Here is a 24,004-nt window from a genome sequence, read left to right as displayed (position 1 = left end):
AGTCTTATATACCGCGTCTTATAAGCCGTGAAATATGCTATTACCATAGAAGTGTATGAAATAATCGCAACCGAGCGATCACAGATGTAAATCAACCACAGGAGGGAACATGATGGAAGCTCCTTTTGCGTTGCAACCCACAGGCAATCGGAAATTTAGGTCAACCCAGGAAGCTGCGTCCTTAGATGCATTCAGCAATGGAATAATAAACACCAATGCAGTATAATACGATCCTTTATTGACTACGTTTCGCTCACACAGTGAGCTATATCAAGTTACTAACATCTGTTTGTAACTTGACAAAGCCCATTATGTGGGTGAAACGTAGTCAGTAAAGGATCGCATTATACCGCACTTGTGTATTCATTGTGTCGGTATCTTATACCATTTATCAACATCCCATAAGGAAAGAAAACTTAGTTTCAGGATGACGCATTATACCATACATTCATACCACGATTATCATGCGACAGGAAAACATTTATTTCCATAAGTGCTGGATTATGCAGACACGTAGACAATTCTGGAAACGGATAATTTATTTTTTTTTCAGGATTCTTGGTAGAGGGAAAGAACTATGAAGAAGAACATCGTAACTCAAGTCAGTCGTCTCAAGCTCGCTATTCGAGATCGCTGTTCTTCAAGCCTAACCCATTCAAATACTTTATGAAGAAGTCAGAACTGCTAAGACATTTATTCCCATTTATTCAAATAGCTCCAGCCACCGCAAAGCCAGTAGTCTCAACAGCCGTTGAGACATACTTAACTTCTTTTCAACCAACACAACTCAGCACTTTTCTGGCAACCAAGAAACACGGTTATCACACTGAACATGTATTCCCTTCCTATCCAGAAAGATTAGGCACATATCAGGCTATACAACCGGTTATTTCCTATCCCAAACAACCAGACGTATATCATGGAGTACAGCCAATCATTTCATATCCAGAACAAATTGGCCAATATCCAGGAAAACAGCCAGTAACATACTATCCAGGAAGAATAAATACACTTCACACAACAGAACCAGTCAATTCCTATCCAAAAAGAGATGACACATATCTACCATTTCGACCACTCATTTCCTATCCAGAAATAGATTATACACATCATGCAGTGCAACCAATCACTTCACATCCAGTCACTACCTACACAAAGAAAACAAGCACATACCAGCCAGTTACTTATTATCCAGAACGAATAGCAACATATCCGGCTAAACTAACTGACGCTACCGAGCCAAAGAAAATAGTCACCTTCCAGCCAACACGACTCCCAACCTTCCCAAAAATAGTCACCTTCCACTCAACAGAACCCACAGCCATCCATTCACAAAATCTATTAACCTTACAGCGAGAGGAACAAAATCGTTTCAAGCCAATAAGACTAATTAACTCAACTTCCTCTATTCTTGGAGAATTCCAAAGACCAGAAGAAAGCACCAGTGGAAAGTACAATAATTCAATTGGTGTAGAAACGTACCATACAACAGAGACATTCACACCTCAGTTAATACCAACAGTCAAAAGTACCTTTTCTATTGATTTAAAGAAGCAGACCACAAGAACAACACCTCTTCCACCACTCAGGCCAAACTTATCGACTCTTGAAACTTACGAAGTAACAACAACAACACCCATCCAGCTAACAACACCATTAAGCACATATGTAGAATTTCGTGCAGAATACCAGACAACAGAAACGGAGCCCATTCAGGTAACATCATCCGTCACAACACAACCGAGTTCACCCATAACTCAAACAACAACAGCAGCAAGCATTAGTTCTCTGGTTCTGAGAGCCAACCACACTTCAGAAGCAAACAAGATTCAGCCACCAGAGCCAATGATGTGTGACTATTCAGAGTTCCACTCTGAACACAGCATGATCCTGCTCAACAATACTGACTGCAATATCTTCGCGAGTGGAGTTTCTGAGGAGGAAATTAAACAGATTCTAAGAATACATAACAACCTCAGGTCCCAGGTCAGCATACATGTTTTGTTCGCGTCTCCTATGTTTCTGTAAACTTCTAATAATTGTTTAAATCCTGAAACATCAAATATTTGTTTTAAAATTCTGATTAATAACTAAAGTTTAGTTTTTGTTCACCTTTAAAATTTAAAAGTTTCAAGATTTTTGTTTTAAATCTAATTACACACACACACACACACACACACACACACACACACACACACACACACACACACACACACACACACACACACACACACACACACACACACACATACACACACACACACACACAGCTCAGGGGAATGTCGTATGAGGGAAATCGGACTGACGACACTGGAGGACAGAAGGATCAGGGGAGACATGATAACGACATACAAGATACTGAGGGGAATAGACAAGGTGGACAGAGATAGGATGTTCCAGAGAGGGGACACAGAAACAAGGGGTCACAACTGGAAGCTGAAGACTCAGAAGAGTCACAGGGACGTGAGAAAGTATTTCTTCAGTCATAGAGTCGTCAGGAAGTGGAATAGCCTAGCAAGTGAAGTAGTGGAGGCAGGAACCATATATAGTTTTAAGAAGAGGTATGACAAAGCTCAGGAAGCAGAGAGGGAGAGGACCTAGTAGCTATCAGTGAAGAGGCGGGGCCAAGAGCTGAGTCTCGACCCCTGCAACCACAATTATATGAGTACAATTAAGTGAGTGCACACACACGCACACACACACACACACATACACACACATACACACATACACACACACACACACACACACACACACACACACACACACACACACACACACACACACACACACACACACACACACACACACACACACACACACACACACACACACACACACACACACACACACACACACACACACACACACACACACACACACACACACACGTCAAGGTCAAGAAATTGGAGAAAGTGCAAAAATTTGCAACACAATTAATACCGGAACTGAGGGGTATGTCTTATGAGAAGAGGTTAAGGGAACTCAACCTGATGACACAAGAGGGTAGGAGGGATAGAGGGGACATGATGACAACGTATAAAATACTAAGAGGCGTTGACAACGTGGACAAGGATTGAATGTTTCAGAGATGGGATGCAGAAACACTGGGACACAATTGGAAACTGAAAACCCAGATGAGTCATAGGGATGTTAGGAAGTATTTCTTTAGTCTTAGAGTTGTCAGGAACTGGAATAATCTGGAGAGTGAAGTAGTGGAAGCAAGTTCCATAAATAGCTTTAAGAAGAGGTATGACAAATATCATGGAGCAGGGAAAGAGTGAATTAGTATCAACCAGTGAAGAGGCGGGGCTAGGAGCTATGACTCGACCCCTGCAACCACATATAGGTGAGGTGAGCACACACACAAACACACAAACACACACACACACACACACACACACACACACACACACACACACACACACACACACACACACACACACACACACACACACACACCCAAGGTGGTAATTGCAGTGATGTATAACCCACCACAGAACAGCAGGAGGCCAAGGCAAGAGTATGATGAGAGTAATAGAGCAATAGTTGACACACTGGCTGAAGTGGCTAGAAGGGCTCATGCGTGCAGGGTATCACCGTCCATCACCGTCGTTGACGGTGATGGACTGATTATATCATCTTTACATATCTACTGCTTCTGCTGCCTCCTCTGTATTCTACTGAAGAAGCCTACTGTGTAGGCGAAACGTTTCGAAATAAAGATACTTAACTTGTCGGTATTGTATAACATTATCATATTCACACATCTTCAGGAAATTTATTGAAGTGCCTGTCTACAGATCAGTGACATATAAATAGCCATCATCAGGATGCATTTTCTAGAAATTTGACCTAACAATATTCAGCCATAATACATCACTGTAAATGCATTAAGGCAGTTGGAAAAGATTAGAACAAATTTTAAATTAGCGTGACTAGCATTGTGTCTTACAATGCATACCACAACATGGCATTGCAAATAATTAGCAGAACTTGAGAAAAAAATTAATTAAGCAAACTTATCCAGGAAATGATTTTTTTTTTTTACGTTTTCCCCATGACTCATTTGGTTACTATATCAGACGACCAATATATTGAATATAAATAAATTATACTCAGCTAAATTGGATAGACTATATGATGAGTACATGTTAAATTGTAGAATAATTGTTATTAAGTCCAGGTTTAACATGTAACTTCTCTAAAACATTTCAAATTCAAAGTAGTCTGTGCTTAATTTATACTTTGAAAACCAGCTGGACTCACTGCATGATGTGTGAGACTGGGAATAAATTTTGAGCTGAGTGATGATCCTCTATGAAAAATCTTTAGCTTCTCAAATTCTAGCCATTCTAGTTGAAACGCACAATACTTTGGATATTTAGAACTGAAACCTAGACCTGGTGACGTCAATTTTTCTGTTGTCCACTAATGTGCCTATCATGGATAGTAACTACCCTCTTCAAGTTGATTTACTGTCACCACCAACAGGTAGCACGAGGAGAGGAGCAGCGTGGAGACCCTGGATCCCAGCCACAGGCTTCCGATATGAAGGTCCTTCGTTGGAATAGAGAACTTGCAACTGTAGCTCAGGCAAGTTAATTTCTTTGCATGTCACAGTGGAAAGATTTATTTATCTTACAATTCTAATCTACAACAGCCAAAGCAGTCCATTTTTACTTGCATTAACACAAATCCAGACCTCTTTCATTATTATTATTATTATATTCAGTGAGAAACAGTAAGCTCAAATGAATTAAATAGCACCTGGCAAATGGAAGGTAATCAGGAGAAGGACAAAACTGTTTTTTGGGGGGATAATGAACCGTGTGGAAGCATCATTTGTCTTCTTTTGATGGGCAGACTTCCCTCAGCATAGTAGACAAATTAAAATATTTGAAGAAAGATTTCCATTGGGATTGTGTTTGGTTTACTTAGTTACAATGTTTTAAGGTAAGAGACGCCCCTTTAAGCTATTATATATATATATATATATATATATATATATATATATATATATATATATATATATATATAATATATATTGTAACCACGAACGAGTGGTATTAATCAATAACAACACTGCGCTAGCCAAGGATTCGAACCCATGTTGTACTGACCTGTCTCATGGTAAGCGAGAACCACATGACTTTTTAAACCAGAAGACCACCCAACCCTACAAGAATGGTGCAGCCAGCACACAGCTGTTGGGTCACCATCCGAGGGCATACCGAGGCGTGGGAGCTTCTAAGCTAATTTCAAACAGGGATGAGAATGAAATTAGCTTAGAAGCTTCCACACCTCCGTATGCCCTCGGATGGTGGCCCAACAGCTAGCTCTGTACTGGTTGCGCCATTCTTGTAGGGTTGGGTGGTCCTGTGGTTTAAAGCGTCATGTGGTTCTCGCTTACCATGAGGCAGGCCAGTACAACATGGGCTCATCAACCTCTCTGTCGTCCAACTAATGCTTTTCTATGCTTTATATGCTGCTGGAATTCTTGTTTTGATTTGATTTTTCAGCTATTTAATTATATATAAGTGAATGGTGTAATAGTCTTCATTAACAGACATGGCAGAGTTTCATTGTATTAAAAAGACTGATTTTTTCCCATTTAATTAGTATTTATTCATGGTCAATAAAGGTTGTGGCACTTATTTTTATAACATTGAATATATATAGATGTTTCAGTGTTCCTTAAAATTTTATGGTTTGTCCTTTGTCTTTACCTTATACTGATTGTTGTTAGAATGTAAAATAAACTGATATTTATTTATGCTGCAGGCCTGGGCTAACCAGTGTCAGTTTGAACATGACGGTGATGACCAGCGCAGAATCTGTTCTCGTGACTACGACGTGGGCCAAAACTTGTTTTATGAATGGAGCCATTATCCGTACCCGGTAAGTAACATCACATTATTTCTTACAGGTAAGAGATGATCTTCAGCACCGACGACCATGTAAACAAGACACCTATGCGGCACTGATACTTGGTCATGAAATGTTTCGCTCCAGGAAGCTCTGTGAACCCACTGCAGCTTTATCAGCCGTTGTATTGATAGCTTCCCTGAGCGAAACGTCTCGATAAATATCCAGGCTTTGCACACGTGTCATGTTTAAATAACCTCCTAAAGTTTACCATACAACCTCTAGTATGCGATTCAGTTATTAGATTTACGAACTATGTAAAGAGCGAAGAAATTGTATATTATCTATTGTAGGACATACAATGTTTTACCCTGGTGAACCATAAATTAACCCATATTTTCTAATAGTTACCAACCAATAACTGATTGAGATAAACCCAAGGCGTAAGTCATGCGAAATGACTTCCTACCCGTAAAACTTTAAAGTACATCTTTAAAAGGTTTAGATGTTTAAGAACTTTGTTTTTTGCAACGTTCTACGCAACTCCTTGACTGGTGATGTTGATGATGGACTAGACACTAACCTCAAGTAACATTAACTTCTACATCATCGCATACGAGGCACCCAGAGATTGCCTCGTGGCGCTGTGGTTATTGATTCCTTCAGATACACAAGACTAGCAGTGGTAACTTCACTGGATCATCTGCTTCTGTGGCCCTGAGACTAACATGGGTAAGCCAAGAGGAGCTGGTATTGTGACCAACGATAGTGACACGATAATGATTTATTCTCAACTGAGTAATCACCATCTTCAGAGTACATGCAAAGTGCACTGTATAGATAATTCCTCTCCTGCCGATGACCTCTTAAGACGTAGTGTAATCACTTTTACTATATTGGTTCACTGATGACTATTATCACTGCTGGTCACTTGCTGGAGTCGTCATCTCAGTGTTTCTTTTGCTTCTGCCGAGATTTTAAATGTCTTTACATTTATCATGTTTAGATTGTATGTTTTTGTATGTCTGTAAAAACCGAACTTAGCCATTCAGAACTTTCTGACTTATATGCAGCAGTTTGGTCTAAATTCCCGTAAAGTTTTCAATGTTGCAGGGATTTTAAGGGTGGAATGTTCCTTTATAAAGACAGTTCTCCAGTTGTAGTGCATAAAATAACAGAATACAATAATTTGTGTTGGTTCCAGGACATAGCAATATATGCAATTTACTTTTAAGTCTGTTCTGTATCTATTGGTTTGAGCAAATAGCTCAGTGTTAGCCTCACTCTGGCAATTGCTCTTTCTATTATTGCAGTTTTATGCCTTTTATGTTTCTACGCTTCCCGGTTTCAATTTTTAATTCCAGTGTGTTGATGAACGCGACAATTTTTATTTTACAATGAAATTGTCCGTGAAAATTGCTTAAATTGTTTTCAGAGTGCCTTGACATGATATGTGTGGAATTGAAAGTTATGTAGTAAATGTTGTACTACACATTGTTGTAGTTACTTTCATTGTGTAGTATTATGCGATGTATGGGTATTGCTTAAATTTTATACTCGTTCGTGGTTACAATAATATATATTTACTGCTTCTGGAGGCTAGTGGCTACTACACCAAATGGGGAGTAGAATGAAATTATATATATATATATATATATATATATATATATATATATATATATATATATATATATATATATATATATATATATATATATATATATATATATATATATATATATATATATATATATATATATATAAAGACAAAATACATTGGCCAAACATTCACAAAAATAAAACAGAAAGTAAAACAACATAGGTAACTCAGAGCTGCATCTCGAATACTTCGTCCAGCTCCCCTGCGGTGGGCCGCGTGCTCAGAATGCTGCAGGCATTTCCTCTCTGGATCGCAACACAGAGTCTATGAAAGAGGAAGCTAGACGCCCTGTGGTCCTTGGTTTCTATGATGAGCTTTTCACCCAGCTCTTTGAGGAACTTTAGAGCACACTTGCCCCATGCTCCAAGGGCCTCCGACCCTATTGGAATGAAGTTATAGCAAGGGGGAAGGTCTTCATATTTGCGGATCTTCTGAGTCTCCCTGTGGCTGGCAGCTCCACTCCCTTCCACTACGGAGTATGGCAAGTAGGTGTCTGCCAATGTGGCAGCACAGGTGTAGTCCCAGGCAATCTGCTTTCCATCCTTCCAGGGTAGCATAGTGGCTCCATCAGGAAGCTTTTGACTTCCATCAGACCTCTGAACTTGGGGTTCCCGTTGAGCTGGGCAACGGGCTGTGGCGAAGCTTCTCTTTATGATGTCATTGACCTCCTCATGTCTGGCATACTTCCCTTCTGCTCTGCGACACACGAGACCATCAAGTCCGAATTGATCAGCTGTCGCCCTGCCGCAAATACACCTATGTTCGGTGAGGACGGGGGCGGCTAGGCGAAGAGCAACGCCAATCCGAATGGCCTGTGGGTCGAGACGGGTGCCCAGGGAGGAATTGGGAACAGCTAACAGGAAATCTCCTGAGTGTGGTGCCTTTACTGCCAGGAGACGAGCTTTGTCCTTTCCTGAAGCATTGGAGAGCATTGTGTTGGCGATTTTTTACATGATCGGTTTGTCCCAGTGGGACTGTTTGTGCTCTTTGGGAGGAGCTGGTCTACTGGAGGAATCTGTAAGGGTGTCCCACGGAATCGCTGCTTCAGTAAACCTGGGGTATTGAGCTCCTACCACGTCTCTCAAGCGTTCGGGAACTATCTTCTTGACTAATGCATTGGAAGCCAAACACGAAGAGAGAAAAGCAGGTAAAGCAACATGCGTTGCTTTACGCACCCCTATATCTCCCAGTCGCACTGGGAGGGTTGCCTGATCCCATTGCTCATCCTCTAGTGACAGGTTCAGTGCCTTCTTAAAAGTTGATCTCAGGTGTGCGTCATATTCATCGAGTGTTGGGTTGTCGAAAGAGGGTGCACACCTCAAGAAGTAAGTGAGTCTTGGCATAGTAAGACACCTTGTGAGGAGATACAGAGCATCATGGGCATCAAGATCGCTTATTCTCTCCTCCATTCCCATAAGGTCATTCAATTTGTCCCTGAGGACAGTGTCGATGGTCTGGTGACCCAGCGGTGCCCCCAAGAGGGTACTGTTGGACGGAGTGGTAGTTGAGACTTCCGGGAGGATTCTTTGCACAGCATTGATTATTTCCTGGTTCGCCGTGATGATTTCACACTTGGAGGGATTGAGGATGAGTCCCAAGTCTTCTCCCTGTGTTTTCACCAGTTGTAGGTCCCCCACCAGGGACTCTTCAGTACCTGCCAGAGTGCCGTCATCCAGGTGCCAGATATTGAGCTCACTGCGTAGGCTGGAAGTTAGTTCTCTTACTGCCAAGCAGAAGAGAAGTGGAGCGAGTGGGTCACCCTGCTGAACACCCTCTGATGATTGAATTTCATGTTCTCCAAACAAAAGAATTGAGGGTTTGCTGTAACCGGCTGAAATGAAAGGAAAAAGACTGGGGAACCGATCCCGAACAGCTGGCAAAACAGCATCTCTCTTCACCATATTAAAGGCATTTCTAAAATCAAGTTTGACTATGGCCTTGTCTTCTGGTAGGTCCCTGATGTAGGCCCTTGCGGCATGAGCTGAGGCTTCACTGCCTTGAGAGACCCCAAAGCCCAGTTGGTGTGGCTGGAGTAAACTGGCAGCTTCTAGGCGAATGTTTCTCACTGCTGCTTTGGCAACGAGACGGCGAAGGGTGTTTCCAACTGCAATGGGTCTGATTCCCCCATCCCTCTACTTCAAAGCACATAGTGAGGCTCCAAAAAAAAAAAAGGTTTAATTTCTTCTGGGATTCGCCCAGCCAGGCAATTGTTGACGAAAGTTGTTAACTCGGTGAGAAGAATTGATGCAGATTCACCGAGTACTGGATTTACCATCTCTTTGAGGTGCTGAGGTCGAATTCCAGTGTAACCTCCTGCAGATCCTGCTGGAAATGACACGATCGCCTTATAGACTTCCGAATCTGGGAAAATTAATTGTTCAGTGATGGGGTCTTCCTCAGGGTTGTCGTTGATGGCTATGGTGTCCCTGGTTGGATACTTGTCTCTTAGTGCTTGGGCTGTGGTGTCATATTTGGGGGCTACAGTGTCGTCACTTGTAATTATTCTTATTGCTCCCACTGTGTTACCTTCTTCGATTTTTTTGCTAACCTGTGAGCAAATTTTCTCGTTTTCAGTGGGACTTTTCTTGGGTCTACCTCTTTGATTCCTGTGATGATGGGGCAGAGGGACACAGTTATATATATATATATATATATATATATATATATATATATATATATATATATATATATATATATATTATATGTATGTATATATATATATATATACCTGGATAGAGTTTCGGGTGTCAACGCCCCCGCGGCCCGGTCTGTGACCAGGCCTCCTGGTGGATCAGAGCCTGATAAACCAGGCTGTTGCTGCTGGCTGCACGCAAACCAACGTACGAGCCACAGCCCGGCTGATCAGGAACTGACTTTAGGTGCTTGTCCAGTACCAGCTTGAAGACTGCCAGGGGTCTGTTGGTAATCCCCCTTATGTGTGCTGGGAGGCAGTTGAACAGTCTCGGGCCCCTGACACTTATTGTATGGTCTCTTAACGTGCTAGTGACACCCCTGCTTTTCATTGGGGGGATGGTGCATCGTCTGCCAAGCCTTTTGCTTTCGTAGTGAGTGATTTTCGTGTGCAAGTTCGGTACTAGTCCCTCTAGGATTTTCCAGGTGTATATAATCATGTATCTCTCCCTCCTGCGTTCCAGGGAAAACAGGTTTAGGAACCTCAAGCGCTCCTAGTAATTGAGGTGTTTTATCTCCGTTATGCGCGCCGTGAAAGTTCTCTGTACATTTTCTAGGTCGGCAATTTCACCTGCCTTGAAAGGTGCTGTTAGTGTGCAGCAATATTCCAGCCTACATAGAACAAGTGACCTGAAGAGTGTCATCATGAGCTTGGCCTCCCTAGTTTTGAAGGTTCTCATTATCCATCCTGTCATTTTTCTAGCAGATGCGATTGATACAATGTTATGGTCCTTGAAGGTGAGATCCTCCGACATGTATGTATGTATATATATTTATATATATAAATATATATATATACATATATATATATATATATATATATATATATATATATATATATATATATATATATATATATGTAATAAGATCAAAGTGAACATGTGATTTTAAAATATGCAAAACAACCACTGTGAAAGAGTAATGAAATTCCAAGCGCTTTCGTGACTACTCATACTGTCAAGGAATTAAGATAGTTCCTTGACAATGTGAGTAGTCACGAAACAGCTCGGAATTTCACTACTCTTTCACAGTGGTTGTTTTGCATATATATATATATATATATATATATATATATATATATATATATATATATATATATATATATATATATATATATATATATATATATATATATATATATATATATATATATATATATATATATATATATATATATATATATATATATATATATATATATATATATATATATATATCGTGCCCAGATTGGTCAATTAGCAAGAATTTTCTCTTATACGTTTAAAGAAATATTTATTTCCTTTATGTTAATGTGAAAATTAATAATTATGTACCAAAAGAACCTTAGAAAACTTACCTAACCTTATTATAACAAGTGCATTTTAATTTAGCCTAATCCAACTAAACATATTTCAGATAAGTATACAGTAATTAATAATAAACAAACACAATGAAACACATATTTTTCGTTACCTTCAGAATGATTTTTGCGAAATTATTGCATACATAAATTTTCACTTTCATATATATATATATATATATATATATATATATATATATATATATATATATATATATATATATATATATATATATATATATATATATATATATATATATATATACATATATATATATATATATATATATATATATATATATATATATATATATATATATATATATATATATATATATATATATATATATATATATTTATATATATATACATATATGTCGTGCCGAATATGTAAAACTGGTCAGTTAGCAAGAACTCATTTAAAATTAAGTCCTTTTTAAAATTTTTTCTTATATGTTTAAAGATATATTTTTTTCATTAATGTTGATGTAAAAATTTAAATTTTGCACGAAAAAGGAACTTAGAAAACTTACCTAACCTTATTATAACAAGCGCAATTTATTTTAGCCTAACCCAACTAAATATATTTTAGATTTGTTTACAATAATTTAATACTAAACAAACACAGTGAAATATTTTTCTCGTTAGGTTCAGAATGATTTTGGCGAAATTATTGCATACACAAATTTTCACTTGTCCTATATGGCAAGATGAGCGTTGCTATTTAAGCCAAGATCGCAAGTTCTGCCTATTCGGCACGACATATATATATATATATATATATATATATATATATACACACATATATATATTATATATATATATATATATATATATATATATATATATATATATATATATGTGTATATATATATATATGTATATATATATATATATATATATGTATATATATATATATGTATATATATATATGTATATATATATATATATATATATATATATATATATATATATATATATATATATATATATATATATCTATATATATATATATGTGTGTGTGTGTGTGTGTGTGTGTGTGTGTGTGTGTGTGTGTGTGTGTGTGTGTGTGTGTGTGTATGTATAGTGTTACCGAATAAGGAAAGTGAAAATTTGTAATCAGACCAAAGATAAATTACGTAAACACAAATTAAGTTGATTAGAGAAGCAGCGAATAATGATATAATCTTAATACATCATCTTCTATGTTTGATATATCTAGAACTGGAACAAAGCTCTTCTTCAGTGGTACGATGAGGTGGCCAACTTTCCTAATACTTATGTACAGAGAATCCCAGACAGCGACTCCCAGAGAGAGATTAGACACTATACACAGGTGAGCATCAAAATAAGATATTAAAATATAGTCAAAAAAATTCATTTCACTATTACATGTGGGGAATAAAAGACATTACACTTTATAAGAATTAACATTTATTAACTAATTTTTATACTTAAGGCAATTTTTATGAAAGGGCATGAGAGGTATGATAAAGCGCATGGAGCAGGAAGAGTGACCTAGTAGTGACCAGTGAAGAGGCGGGGCCAGGAGCTATGTCTCGACCCCTGCAACCACAACTAGGTGAGTACAACTAGGTGAGTACACACACACACACACACACTCACATATATATATATTTATATGTAAATATATATATATATATATATATATATATATATATATATATATATATATATATATATATATATATATATATATATATATATATTATATATATTTATTTTTTTTTTATTATCACACTGGCCGATTCCCATCAAGGCAGGGTGGCCCACCTAGGCAGGGTGGCCCACCAAGGCAGGGTGGCCCGAAAAAGAAAAACTTTCACCATCATTCACTCCATCACTGTCTTGCCAGAAGGGTGCTTTACACTACAGTTTTTAAACTGCAACATTAACACCCCTCCTTCAGAGTGCAGGCACTGTACTTCCCATCTCCAGGACTCAAGTCCGGCCAGCCGGTTTCCCTGAACCTCTTCATAAATGTTACTTGCTCACACTCCAACAGCACGTCAAGTATTAAAAACCATTCGTCTCCATTCACTCATATCAAACACGCTCACGCACGCCTGCTGGAAGTCCAAGCCCCTCGCACACAAAACCTCCTTTGCCCCCTCCCTCCAACCTTTCCTAGGCCGACCCCTACCCCGCCTTCCTTCCAGTACAGACTGATACACTCTTGAAGTCATTCTGTTTCGCTCCATTCTCTCTACATGTCCGAACCAACTCAACAACCCTTCCTCAGCCCTCTGGACAACAGTTTTGGTAATCCCGCACCTCCTCCTAACTTCCAAACTACGAATTCTCTGCATTATATTCACACCACACATTGCCCTCAGACATGACATCTCCACTGCCTCCAGCCTTCTCCTCGCTGCAACATTCATCACCCATGCTTCACACCCATATAAGAGTATTGGTAAAACTATACTCTCATACATTCCCCTCTTTGCCTCCAAGGACAAAGTTCTTTGTCTCTACAGACTCCTAAGTGCGCCACTCACCCTTTTCCCCTCATCAATTCTATGATTCACCTCATCCTTCATAGACCCATCCGCTGACACGTCCAATCCCAAATATCTGAATGCATTCACCTCCTCCATACTCTCTCCCTCCAATCTGATATCCAATCTTTCATCACCTAATATTTTTGTTATCCTCATAACCTTACTCTTTCCTGTATTCACTTTTAATTTTCTTCTTTTGCACACCCTACCAAATTCATCCACCAATCTCCGCAACTTCTCTTCAGAATCTCCCAAGAGCACAGTGTCATCAGCAAAGAGCGACTGTGACAACTCCCACTTTATGTGTGATTCTTTATCTTTTAACTCCATATATATATATATATATATATATATATATATATATATATATATATATATATATATATATATATATATATATATATATATATATATATATATGTATATATATATATATATACATATATATATATATATATATATATATATATACATGTATATATATATATATATATATATATATATATATATATATATATATATGTATATATATATATATATATATATATATATATATATATATATATATATATATATATATATATATATATATATATATATATATGTATATATATATGTACGTATATATATGGTTTAGAAAGACACGTAAGCAAACACTATGACATATTTATTAGAAGACGTTTCGATCCTGGGACCTTGATCACTTCTAACATACAGAGGTATAAAGATATTATATATATAGGCGGAGAGTGAGGTGTGACGCACGTGGCCTGAGGAATGTCATAAGAACATAAGAATGGAGGAACACTGTAGAATACGTCTCGGATAGAAAACCAATACATCATCAACGTATCTTAGCCAGGTAACGGTGTTGGGAATGAGGGTGCTGAATTTCTCATTCCCAACACTGTTACCTGGCTAAGATACGTTGATGATGTATTGGTTTTCTATCCGAAACGTCTCAATATCCAGGCCCTTCTCAACAAGATCAATGCAGTTGAACCATCAATAAAGTTTACACTTGAACTCGAAAATGATGGCAAACTTCCTTTCCTCGACGTTCTACTGTGCAGATCTCCCGACAGTGACAAACTTCTCTTCAAAGTGTATAGAAAACCTACCAACAAGGACGATCTTATACACTTTTATTCACACCAAGACACCCGCACTAAGAGAGGAGTCCTCATTGGCTTCTTCTTGAGAGCTCTTCGCATCTCCAGCCCTTGTTTTGTAGAAGAAGAATGCACTTACATAACACAAGCCTTTACACGTCTTCAGTTCCCATCTTTCTTCATCCGAGATTGCAGACTCAAGGCACAAGCTATCCTCAACAAACCGCCCATGGAACAGCCCCCTAAACAGTTCATAGTACTCCCATGTGGTGATGTTGCCACGAATACTCGCCGGGCACTTGCTGTGAGTAACATCAACGTTTCCACCATAAACACATCATCTATCAAAGACCTCACTACGAAACGCAGCCCCACACCTCTAACTTCTACAGCAGGCGTCTACACTATCCCCTGTGGGTTCTGTCCCAAGAAATATGTAGGCGAGACAGGCAGAGATCTTGCAGTCCGCCTGAATGAGCATCGAAATGCCTCTTACAGAGACGATGTAAGGTACGCCTGTGTCCTCCACAGAGACTCCACGGGGCATTTGATGAAATGGAATGAGGCACAACTCGTTCTCATCGAACCAGACCTCAGACGCCGACGGTGCCTAGATGCCTCACTAATCGCCGTCACCGACACTATAGAACGCAACACTGGAAACTACAAAATTTCAAAAACATTGGCATACGTGATACTTAAGCACCACCAACCCAACAACACAGGAGTCACATGATTTCATCGTCTACCAGTCCTCATCATAGGTAGAGGTTGTTTTGATAAGGACCTGCCTCGCATGGGCCAGTAGGCCTTCTACAGTGTTCCTCCATTCTTATGTTCTTAAGTTCTTATGACATTCCTCAGATCACGTGCGTCACGCCTCACTCTCCGCCTATATATATAATGTCTTTCTATATCTGTATGTTAGAAGTGATCAAGGTCCCAGGACCGAAAGGTTTTCTAATAAATATGTCATAGTGTTTGCTTACGTGTCTTTCTAAACCAACTTGTCGGTATTTATTACCAAGGTTTATGCCATATACATATATATATATATATATATATATATATATATATATATATATATATATATATATATATATATATATATATATATATATATATATATATATATATATATATATATATATACATATATATATATTTATCACACTGGCCGAAAAAGAAAAACTTTCACCATCATTCACTCCATCACTGTCTTGCCAGAAGGGTGCTTTACACTACAGTTTTTAAACTGCAACATTAACACCCCTCCTTCAGAGTGCAGGCACTGTACTTCCCATCTCCAGGACTCAAGTCCGGCCAGCCGGTTTCCCTGAACCCCTTCATAAATTTTACTTTGCTCACACTCCAACAGCACGTCAAGTATTAAAAACCATTTATCTCCATTCACTCCTATCAAACACGCTCACGCATGCCTGCTGGAAGTCCAAGCCCCTCGCACACAAAACCTCCTTTACCCCCTCCCTCCAACCTTTCCTAGGCCTACCCCTACCCCGCCTTCCTTCCACTACAGACTGATACATTCTTGAAGTCATTCTGTTTCGCTCCATTCTCTCCACATGTCCGAACCACCTCAACAACCCTTCCTCAGCCCTCTGGACAACAGTTTTGGTAATCCCGCACCTCCTCCTAACTTCCAAACTACGAATTCTCTGCATTATATTCACACCACACATTGCTCTCAGACATGACATCTCCACTGCCTCCAGCCTTCTCCTCGCTGCAACATTCATCACCCATGCTTCTCACCCATATTAGAGCGTTGGTAAAACTATACTCTCATACATTCCCCTCTTTGCCTCCAAGGACAAAGTTCTTTGTCTCCACAGACTCCTAAGTGCACCACTCACCCTTTTCCCCTCATCAATTCTATGATTCACCTCATCTTTCATAGACCCATCCGCCGACACATCCACTCCCAAATATCTGAATACATTCACCTCCTCCATACTCTCTCCCTCCAATCTGATATCCAATCTTTCATCACCTGCCTGGTTGATCAGGCTCTGATCCACCAGGAGGCCTGGTCACAGACCGGGCCGCGGGGGCGTTGACCCCCGGAACTCTCTCCAGGTAAACTCCAGGTAAAACCTAATCTTTTTGTTATCCTCATAACCTTACTCTTTCCTGTATTCACTTTAAATTTTCTTCTTTTGCACACCCTACCAAATTCATCCACCAATCTCTGCAACTTCTCTTCAGAATCTCCCAAGAGCACAGTGTCATCAGCAAAGAGCAACTGTGACAACTCCCACTTTATGTGTGATTCTTTATGTTTTAACTCCACGTCCCTTGCCAAGACCCTCGCATTTACTTCTCTTACAACCCCATCTATAAATATATTAAACAACCACGGTGACATCACACATCCTTGTCTAAGGCCTACTTTTACTGGGAAATAATTTCCCTCTTTCCTACATATATATATATATATATATATATATATATATATATATATATATATATATATATATATATATATATATATATATATATATATATATGTCGTGGCGAATATGTAAAACTGGTCAATTAGCAAGAACTCATTTAAAATTAAGTCCTTCCTAAAAATTTCTCTTATACCTTTAAAGATATATTTTTTTCATTACTGTTAATGTAAAAAAAAATAATTTTCCACCAAAAGAATCTTAGAAAACTTACCTAACCTTATTATAACAAGAACAATTTATTTTAGCCTAACCCAACTAAATATACTTTAGATTTGTTTACAGTAATTTAATACTAAACGAACACAGTGAAATATATTTTTTTCATTAGGTTAAGAATGATTTTGGCGAAATTATTGCATACACAATTTTTCGCTTGTCCTCTATGGCAAGGTGAGCGTTGCTATTTAAGCCAAGATCGCAAGTACTGCCTATTCGGCACGACATATATATATATATATATATATATATATATATATATATATATATATATATATATATATATATATATATATATATATATATATATATATGTATGTATGTATGTATGTATATACATATATTAATGCATCCACAGAACAAAGTGGTTTTAAACAAATAACATTACTGCGACCAGCCGGGAATTGAGTCCAGCGCATTTAGCCTGGTTCCCAGGAGCCTGGCTAAATGGCTCGGGTTCGATATCCGGCTTAACCAGCATTTATTTTATTCGTTTTTTCCATATCATATCAACTTGTGAAGATGTGAGTGGAATCTCCACAACTTTCTGATGTACACCGATTCACTTTTCGATATCTCGAAGACTAAAGTCATACTCTTGTGATATCCTTGTCTTGAGTTCCCATCATATATGACTCCCTTATATAAAAACAATGAAACTCGCGGAGTTTCTGTAATAAAAGGTCACATTAGTTACTAGTTTCCTTTTAATGAACTAAACGTGAAATACCGCGACTGGAACAATACACAAATGAACCAAGACAGACCGAATCGTCGTCATAAGTTACAGTGTCCTTATGGGGGTTATTTGTCTATGTGACCTCTAACCTAACATGCGTTCTTAAAAGTATATACCTTACATAGTATACATAAAAAGTTTATTTTAATCTTTCTGTTATTCATTAATGTCTCCTTGACTGGTGGGAACAATATTACGAACGGCCTTAATGATCGTTTGTGTTGTCGATATTCATTAATGAACCAACCAGGTCTGTAATCATTTACAACGACTTTTTAGCTCTAATTAACGATTATATTTTTGAAGTTTTAAATTACCGATTTTAAAAAGACATGAGAGACAACAGTGGTGCATTTGTTTTCACATTTGGAATTAAAGCAATATACGTGAACGATAAACATTAGAAGTGCCCATTTAAAAAGGTCAATTAAGCTTCAGATAGGGAAGAGTTTATGGAAGCTCATTGAGTACCAGTAAAGTATTACGTTTATTGTCCAGTAACGAATGTTTTAAAGTGAAAAGCGTCCACATAAACCATGATTCATACATTAGCTAGTGTTTAGTGAATTCATTAACGGATGAAAGAAATAGTGCAGGGAAAATAATAGAGTGTAGCGTTCAATAAACTAAGGTAATTTTTAACTTTTAATGGATGAGGTAATTAAAAACAAATTGGTAATTATGATAAAATCACGATGAGATAAGGACATAAAACTGTCAGTGAATGATGTCAGGAAAATAAAATGTTCAGCAACAAAAAGCACCCAATTAATTAAAGTTAAATAAGGGCTGAAGGTTTTTAATCAAAGGAGTGTGGATAGAATTAACAGCATTGAAGTCGACGATTATGATCAGTTCTCTGATGCGACAGGTCAGCGAAATAACTGGATGAAATGTGAGCTCAGAAACGGGAGAATATTGATTTTGCGAAGCCGTTAATGGTAAAAAAAGAGCACTACACCAAAAATATTATTAGTAATGAACCAGGAACATTAGACAAAAGGAACACTGCAGCATACTTACTGGCCCATGCTGGGCAAGTCGTTTTCAAACCCTAACCCACCTACAAAACTATTTTCCAACACATTTCCACTGCGTAAGTTAGAACAGGAACAAAAATTCTGGTAATGATAACAATATGTGGACAAAGATGCTTATGTAAACTTTAGCATTATTAGAAGAAAAAAAATTACCAAGAGTTGCTTCTTCTTTTGGACTGATGAAGACAATCCTGGTAAAACAGTTCTTGAAACAGAAGTCGTAAATTGTTCATCAGTCTTCATTCGCGATAAGCGTCTTGATCACCATCACCGGTGCTGTGGTGAACCAGAGGTCCGTGCCGGGGTTATCTGGAGAGAGTTCCGGGGGTCAACGCCCCCGCGGCCCGGTCTGTGAGCAGGCCTCCTTAGGTCAGTGTCCCAGGATGCGACCCACACCAGTCGACTAACACCCAGGTACCCATTTTACTGATGGGGAACATAGACAACAGGTGGAAAGAAACACGTCCAATGTTTCTACTCTGGCTGGGAATCGAACCCAGGCCCTCACCGTGTGAAGCGAGAGCGTTAACCACCAGGCCACCAGAGCCATCCCGTTGAAACAGAGAGCAACCAGCATATAGTTTGGATCTTGGCTCATTGAGAAAAGACTACGTGAGATGAAGAATAAATAGGATTATAGACCCCGCAAAGGTTAATAAAAGGAGGACAATGTGGAGGTAAGCAGAGAGTGGCGGCTAATGTTTGATGGATTAAAACTGAGATTTACGAAGGAAAATAAGCAGTGATTTGTGAAATATAAAAATGTTTAGGAGAATAATTGTAGAAGATAAACAGAAGCCACAATGATGTGACTGAAATAATTCGCAAATTTCCACAATTAAAGAAGTAACTCTGGACGATGTATCGGTCCCTTCTAAACCATTATCAAGATGCGACTTGATAAGGATCCAGAACGGACCAAAAACGTAGTCTAAGGCTTCCTCTATAACTGGGGGTTATCTGTCAATAATTGTAAAAATATAGATGATAAATAGAGATTGACAGCTGTAATTCAAATGCTCGAGAATAAGTGAGATGGTGAATGGGACTGAAGACATATTATGCAGAGATGCTTAAAGCAGACTCTGCAGAAATAAATATTATCAAGATAACCCGCTATAAAAGCAGCAAGAAGCAGCAACGACATGAACCAAATGAACAAGAAATATAAGTCAGTGATGACTGCAGTCTTGAAAGAGCAAAAAAAAAAAAAAACTTGAGAAGTGAATGATAGATATTAGAGTTCAATGGGAAAATGACAGATATGTAAACAAGAAATGAATAGGAAGAAATCGCATACCTGACTACATGAAAAGGAAATGACTGATGAATATGATATTTACAAGAGGCAGTGAGGGAGTGAATTATATGAAATAGGTATTTCTGTAGATCTCGAACAACTAGGAAAGTGATCATAACAAAGATCAAGTGATGATAGAAAAAAGATGGGGAAAAAAAGGGTACCACGGACGAAGAGGAAAATATAATGCACCTAGCACAAAACGAACTGAAAATGACGTAGAGAGGGAGCTGTACACCGAAGATCCATCCATTATCTAGGTAATACTTGCACGACCTCTTAAGGCTAGCTCCACTCTTAACTTTCCATGCAGGCTTCAAGGTATATTTAAGGCTTAACTCCCCATCCCTTTTCCTACTTACCGCTATCCTCCTCCCAGTCAGTCCCTGATATCTACATTAGCATCTTCATTCCTTTCTGCTGCACTTTCATTTCATTTCTAATAGCCGTTTTATTCTCATGATCTGCCCATAACTTTTTCCAACACTTTCTCCTACTTCCACTATCTCTAACACTTAACACAACATATTTTGCAAGTGCTCTGCATTAAGTTAATAAATGTTATGTGCTTTAAATAACCTTTATTTTCTAATTCCCTCATTAATTTTAGAAGAAATTTCCAAAATATTTCAGATCGTCCTGGAGTTTTAAGTCTTGGACAATTATCTACCCAGGATGAGCCGAAAAGTCTCCCAACTTGGGAATTAAGAATTACTGTTTTTAAGACTTGTTTTCTTGATTTACAGATGATAAGAAGTGAGACGCGGGAGGTAGGCTGCGGGGCCGTGTACTACTCCCCTTTTGTGGGTGGTATCAGCAGGTTGTATGTATGTAACTACGGCCCCTCCAACCATAAACTCGGGGAACCATTATACAAGGAAGGTCTCCCTGCCACAGAGTGTGGATCCAGCCCTCCTTCCACACTTTTCCAAGGTCTCTGTGACTAAAACTCAAATCATATACTGTTGAACAAGTGCTGGAGAATGTATCTCATTCCTTAGGTCACCCTGAATTCATATGAAATTATCATTATGTGGTAAAAAAAAAAAGAAAGGTGAGATATCATTTACTACGTTAATTTACAGAAAGACTGTATTTACATGTTTATCAACTAAATTTTCTTCGGTTATACTAATTTAATTCAATAAAAATTTAATAATAATCCTACAGTTGGGATGACAAAACCATTTTTTTTGTTAAAATTTAAATATTGTGGTCTGCGTTTAATAGAAGCAGAATTTTTGTCTATGTGTCTAAGTTGGTAATGAAGTGGGAGTAAACTCAATCACTCTTCAGGAATCTGAAAAATCCGTGATAGCTTTCCTTTTAATAAACGTTTTTGAATTCCGGCGTTTTTACTCCTTTCAAAAACGAAGTAATACCTGAAGAAATCTTACTACATGTGGTAAATATCTGAACCATTGTTACTGCCTGTAAATATCGAGGAAGCAACATTCATGAGGAAATGCAAAAATATTTAGATGACTCACGAAATCGTGATGACAATTGCAAACAAACCATACCACGGGCGGGATTTGAACCCTCGGTCAGAGAGTCTCAAAACTCCAGACCGTCGCGTTAGCCACTGGGCCAGCTAGCTTAATAAGATTCGTCCAATTAGGTGTATTTCTACACCATAGAATGGTTAGCATAGGCACCACGAGACGGTCTGGAGTTTTGAGACTCTCTGACCGCGGGTTCAAATCCCGCCCGTGGTATGGTATATTTAGATGAAAATGAAATCATTTCTATCACGTACAATTAGTTTTTTCTTTTCTTTTATGTAATTAAAACACATCTGCAACTACAGATCCTGGGATTAAAATAAGAGTCGAGCATCGAATCTTCACCATTATAAAAAAAAATCTGTGTGTTTTGAGGTTTAATTATTTAACTTTAAATTCCAATGTCCGTTAAGTCGGGAAATATGATCACCTAAACATGTCCCAGTGTAAACAAGCTCCGTTAAGTTTATAAGGAGCTACCAGTATTCTGCATGCAGCGGATGCCTGATATAATGACTGATGTCGAAAGTTCATTGATTAGTGAATAAAAACTAATAAGAATAAGCTGAGATGATACCTAACATGATAATGTTCCTGCGTTAGTAAAGATTTGGTACATGAATGGTAATCATCACATAGTGGTAAAGAATGTAGCTAAGAATGTCTTATCAAGAACGCAGAAGCATCATGGTTACAAATTAGCATTTTGATGACAGTTAACATAGGTGTCACAGAGCTTAGAACTGCTGTCACCTGATACCCTCACTGGTTCTGATGATATGGCATCTCAGAGTTGCATAAGTAATACTAAGGCTGGAAAAAATGTTGTGCAGCAGAAAATGAATTTAAAAGTTTAGAAGATCCTTCAGCCTAAATGAAAAAGCTTTTAATATATACCATCAACAGCCTTATTTGGAGCTAAGGTATGAAGAGTGAGGCTGGAGAAACTGTCAGATATCTTATACAATTCTGACTCTCAAGTACAGGACAAAAAAGAGCCAAAACTCAAAACTTTACTTTCGACTGCTGAGGCATCACTGAAAAAGCTAAAAGAGTACATTATAGGCACTTATATGGAAGACTGTTTTAAATGAGGGACCTCTAGGTCATGAACATGAGAGATTCAGGTGGGAGAAAAATGTGCTTGCCGAGATTCTGTTGTGTTTCTACTCAATAATGTTCGGGTTGCACCACAAGGGAACCTGAAATTGATTCACTGCAGCTGCAGCAGTGATCAGCTATGCTCATCTCCAAGGTGTGGATGTACACTGCTCATCTTGATCTGTGTGATGCAAATGTGGAGTATCTTATATTTGTTTAAAAAGTATGACAAAGAAAATCCTGATAATGTTGCAGAGGAGGAAATCGATGATAATGATGACGAAGATGATTGTGATGTCATTATGGATGATTTAGTTCATTAGTATCTTAATTATTTATTTAGTGTTAGGAAAAAGTTGAATGTTAGAATGTCAGGAGGCAACTTATAACTTGAAGTTTGACCCTTGTTTTATTCTCAAGACGTTGTTGTGGCA

The 24,004-nt window shown here is 38.1% G+C and overlaps 1 protein-coding gene across 2 annotated transcripts; it reads left to right on the top strand.

Annotated features, from left to right (window-relative positions):
• Positions 1-522: 522 nt before the first annotated feature.
• LOC128701497 (uncharacterized) lies at positions 523-22,311 on the top strand. 2 transcript variants are annotated; one of them, XM_070080737.1, is made up of 5 exons: positions 523-1,986; positions 4,495-4,596; positions 5,785-5,901; positions 12,781-12,894; positions 21,711-22,311. In XM_070080737.1, the coding sequence occupies exons 1-5, from the start codon at positions 667-669 to the stop codon at positions 21,909-21,911; spliced, it is 1,854 nt and encodes a 617-aa protein (XP_069936838.1). In that variant the 5' UTR covers positions 523-666; the 3' UTR covers positions 21,912-22,311. The 2 variants fall into 2 exon arrangements, with proteins under 2 accessions (XP_069936838.1, XP_069936839.1); XM_070080738.1 differs by lacking the exon at positions 12,781-12,894.
• The last annotated feature ends 1,693 nt before the right edge of the window (positions 22,312-24,004 follow it).

The sequence above is a fragment of the Cherax quadricarinatus genome, unplaced genomic scaffold, assembly GCF_038502225.1.
Source record: "Cherax quadricarinatus isolate ZL_2023a unplaced genomic scaffold, ASM3850222v1 Contig890, whole genome shotgun sequence".
In the NCBI taxonomy this organism is placed as follows: Eukaryota; Metazoa; Arthropoda; class Malacostraca; order Decapoda; family Parastacidae; genus Cherax; species Cherax quadricarinatus.
Note: the sequence above shows the minus strand (reverse complement) of the source record. Positions and strands in the feature narration are given on the sequence as shown.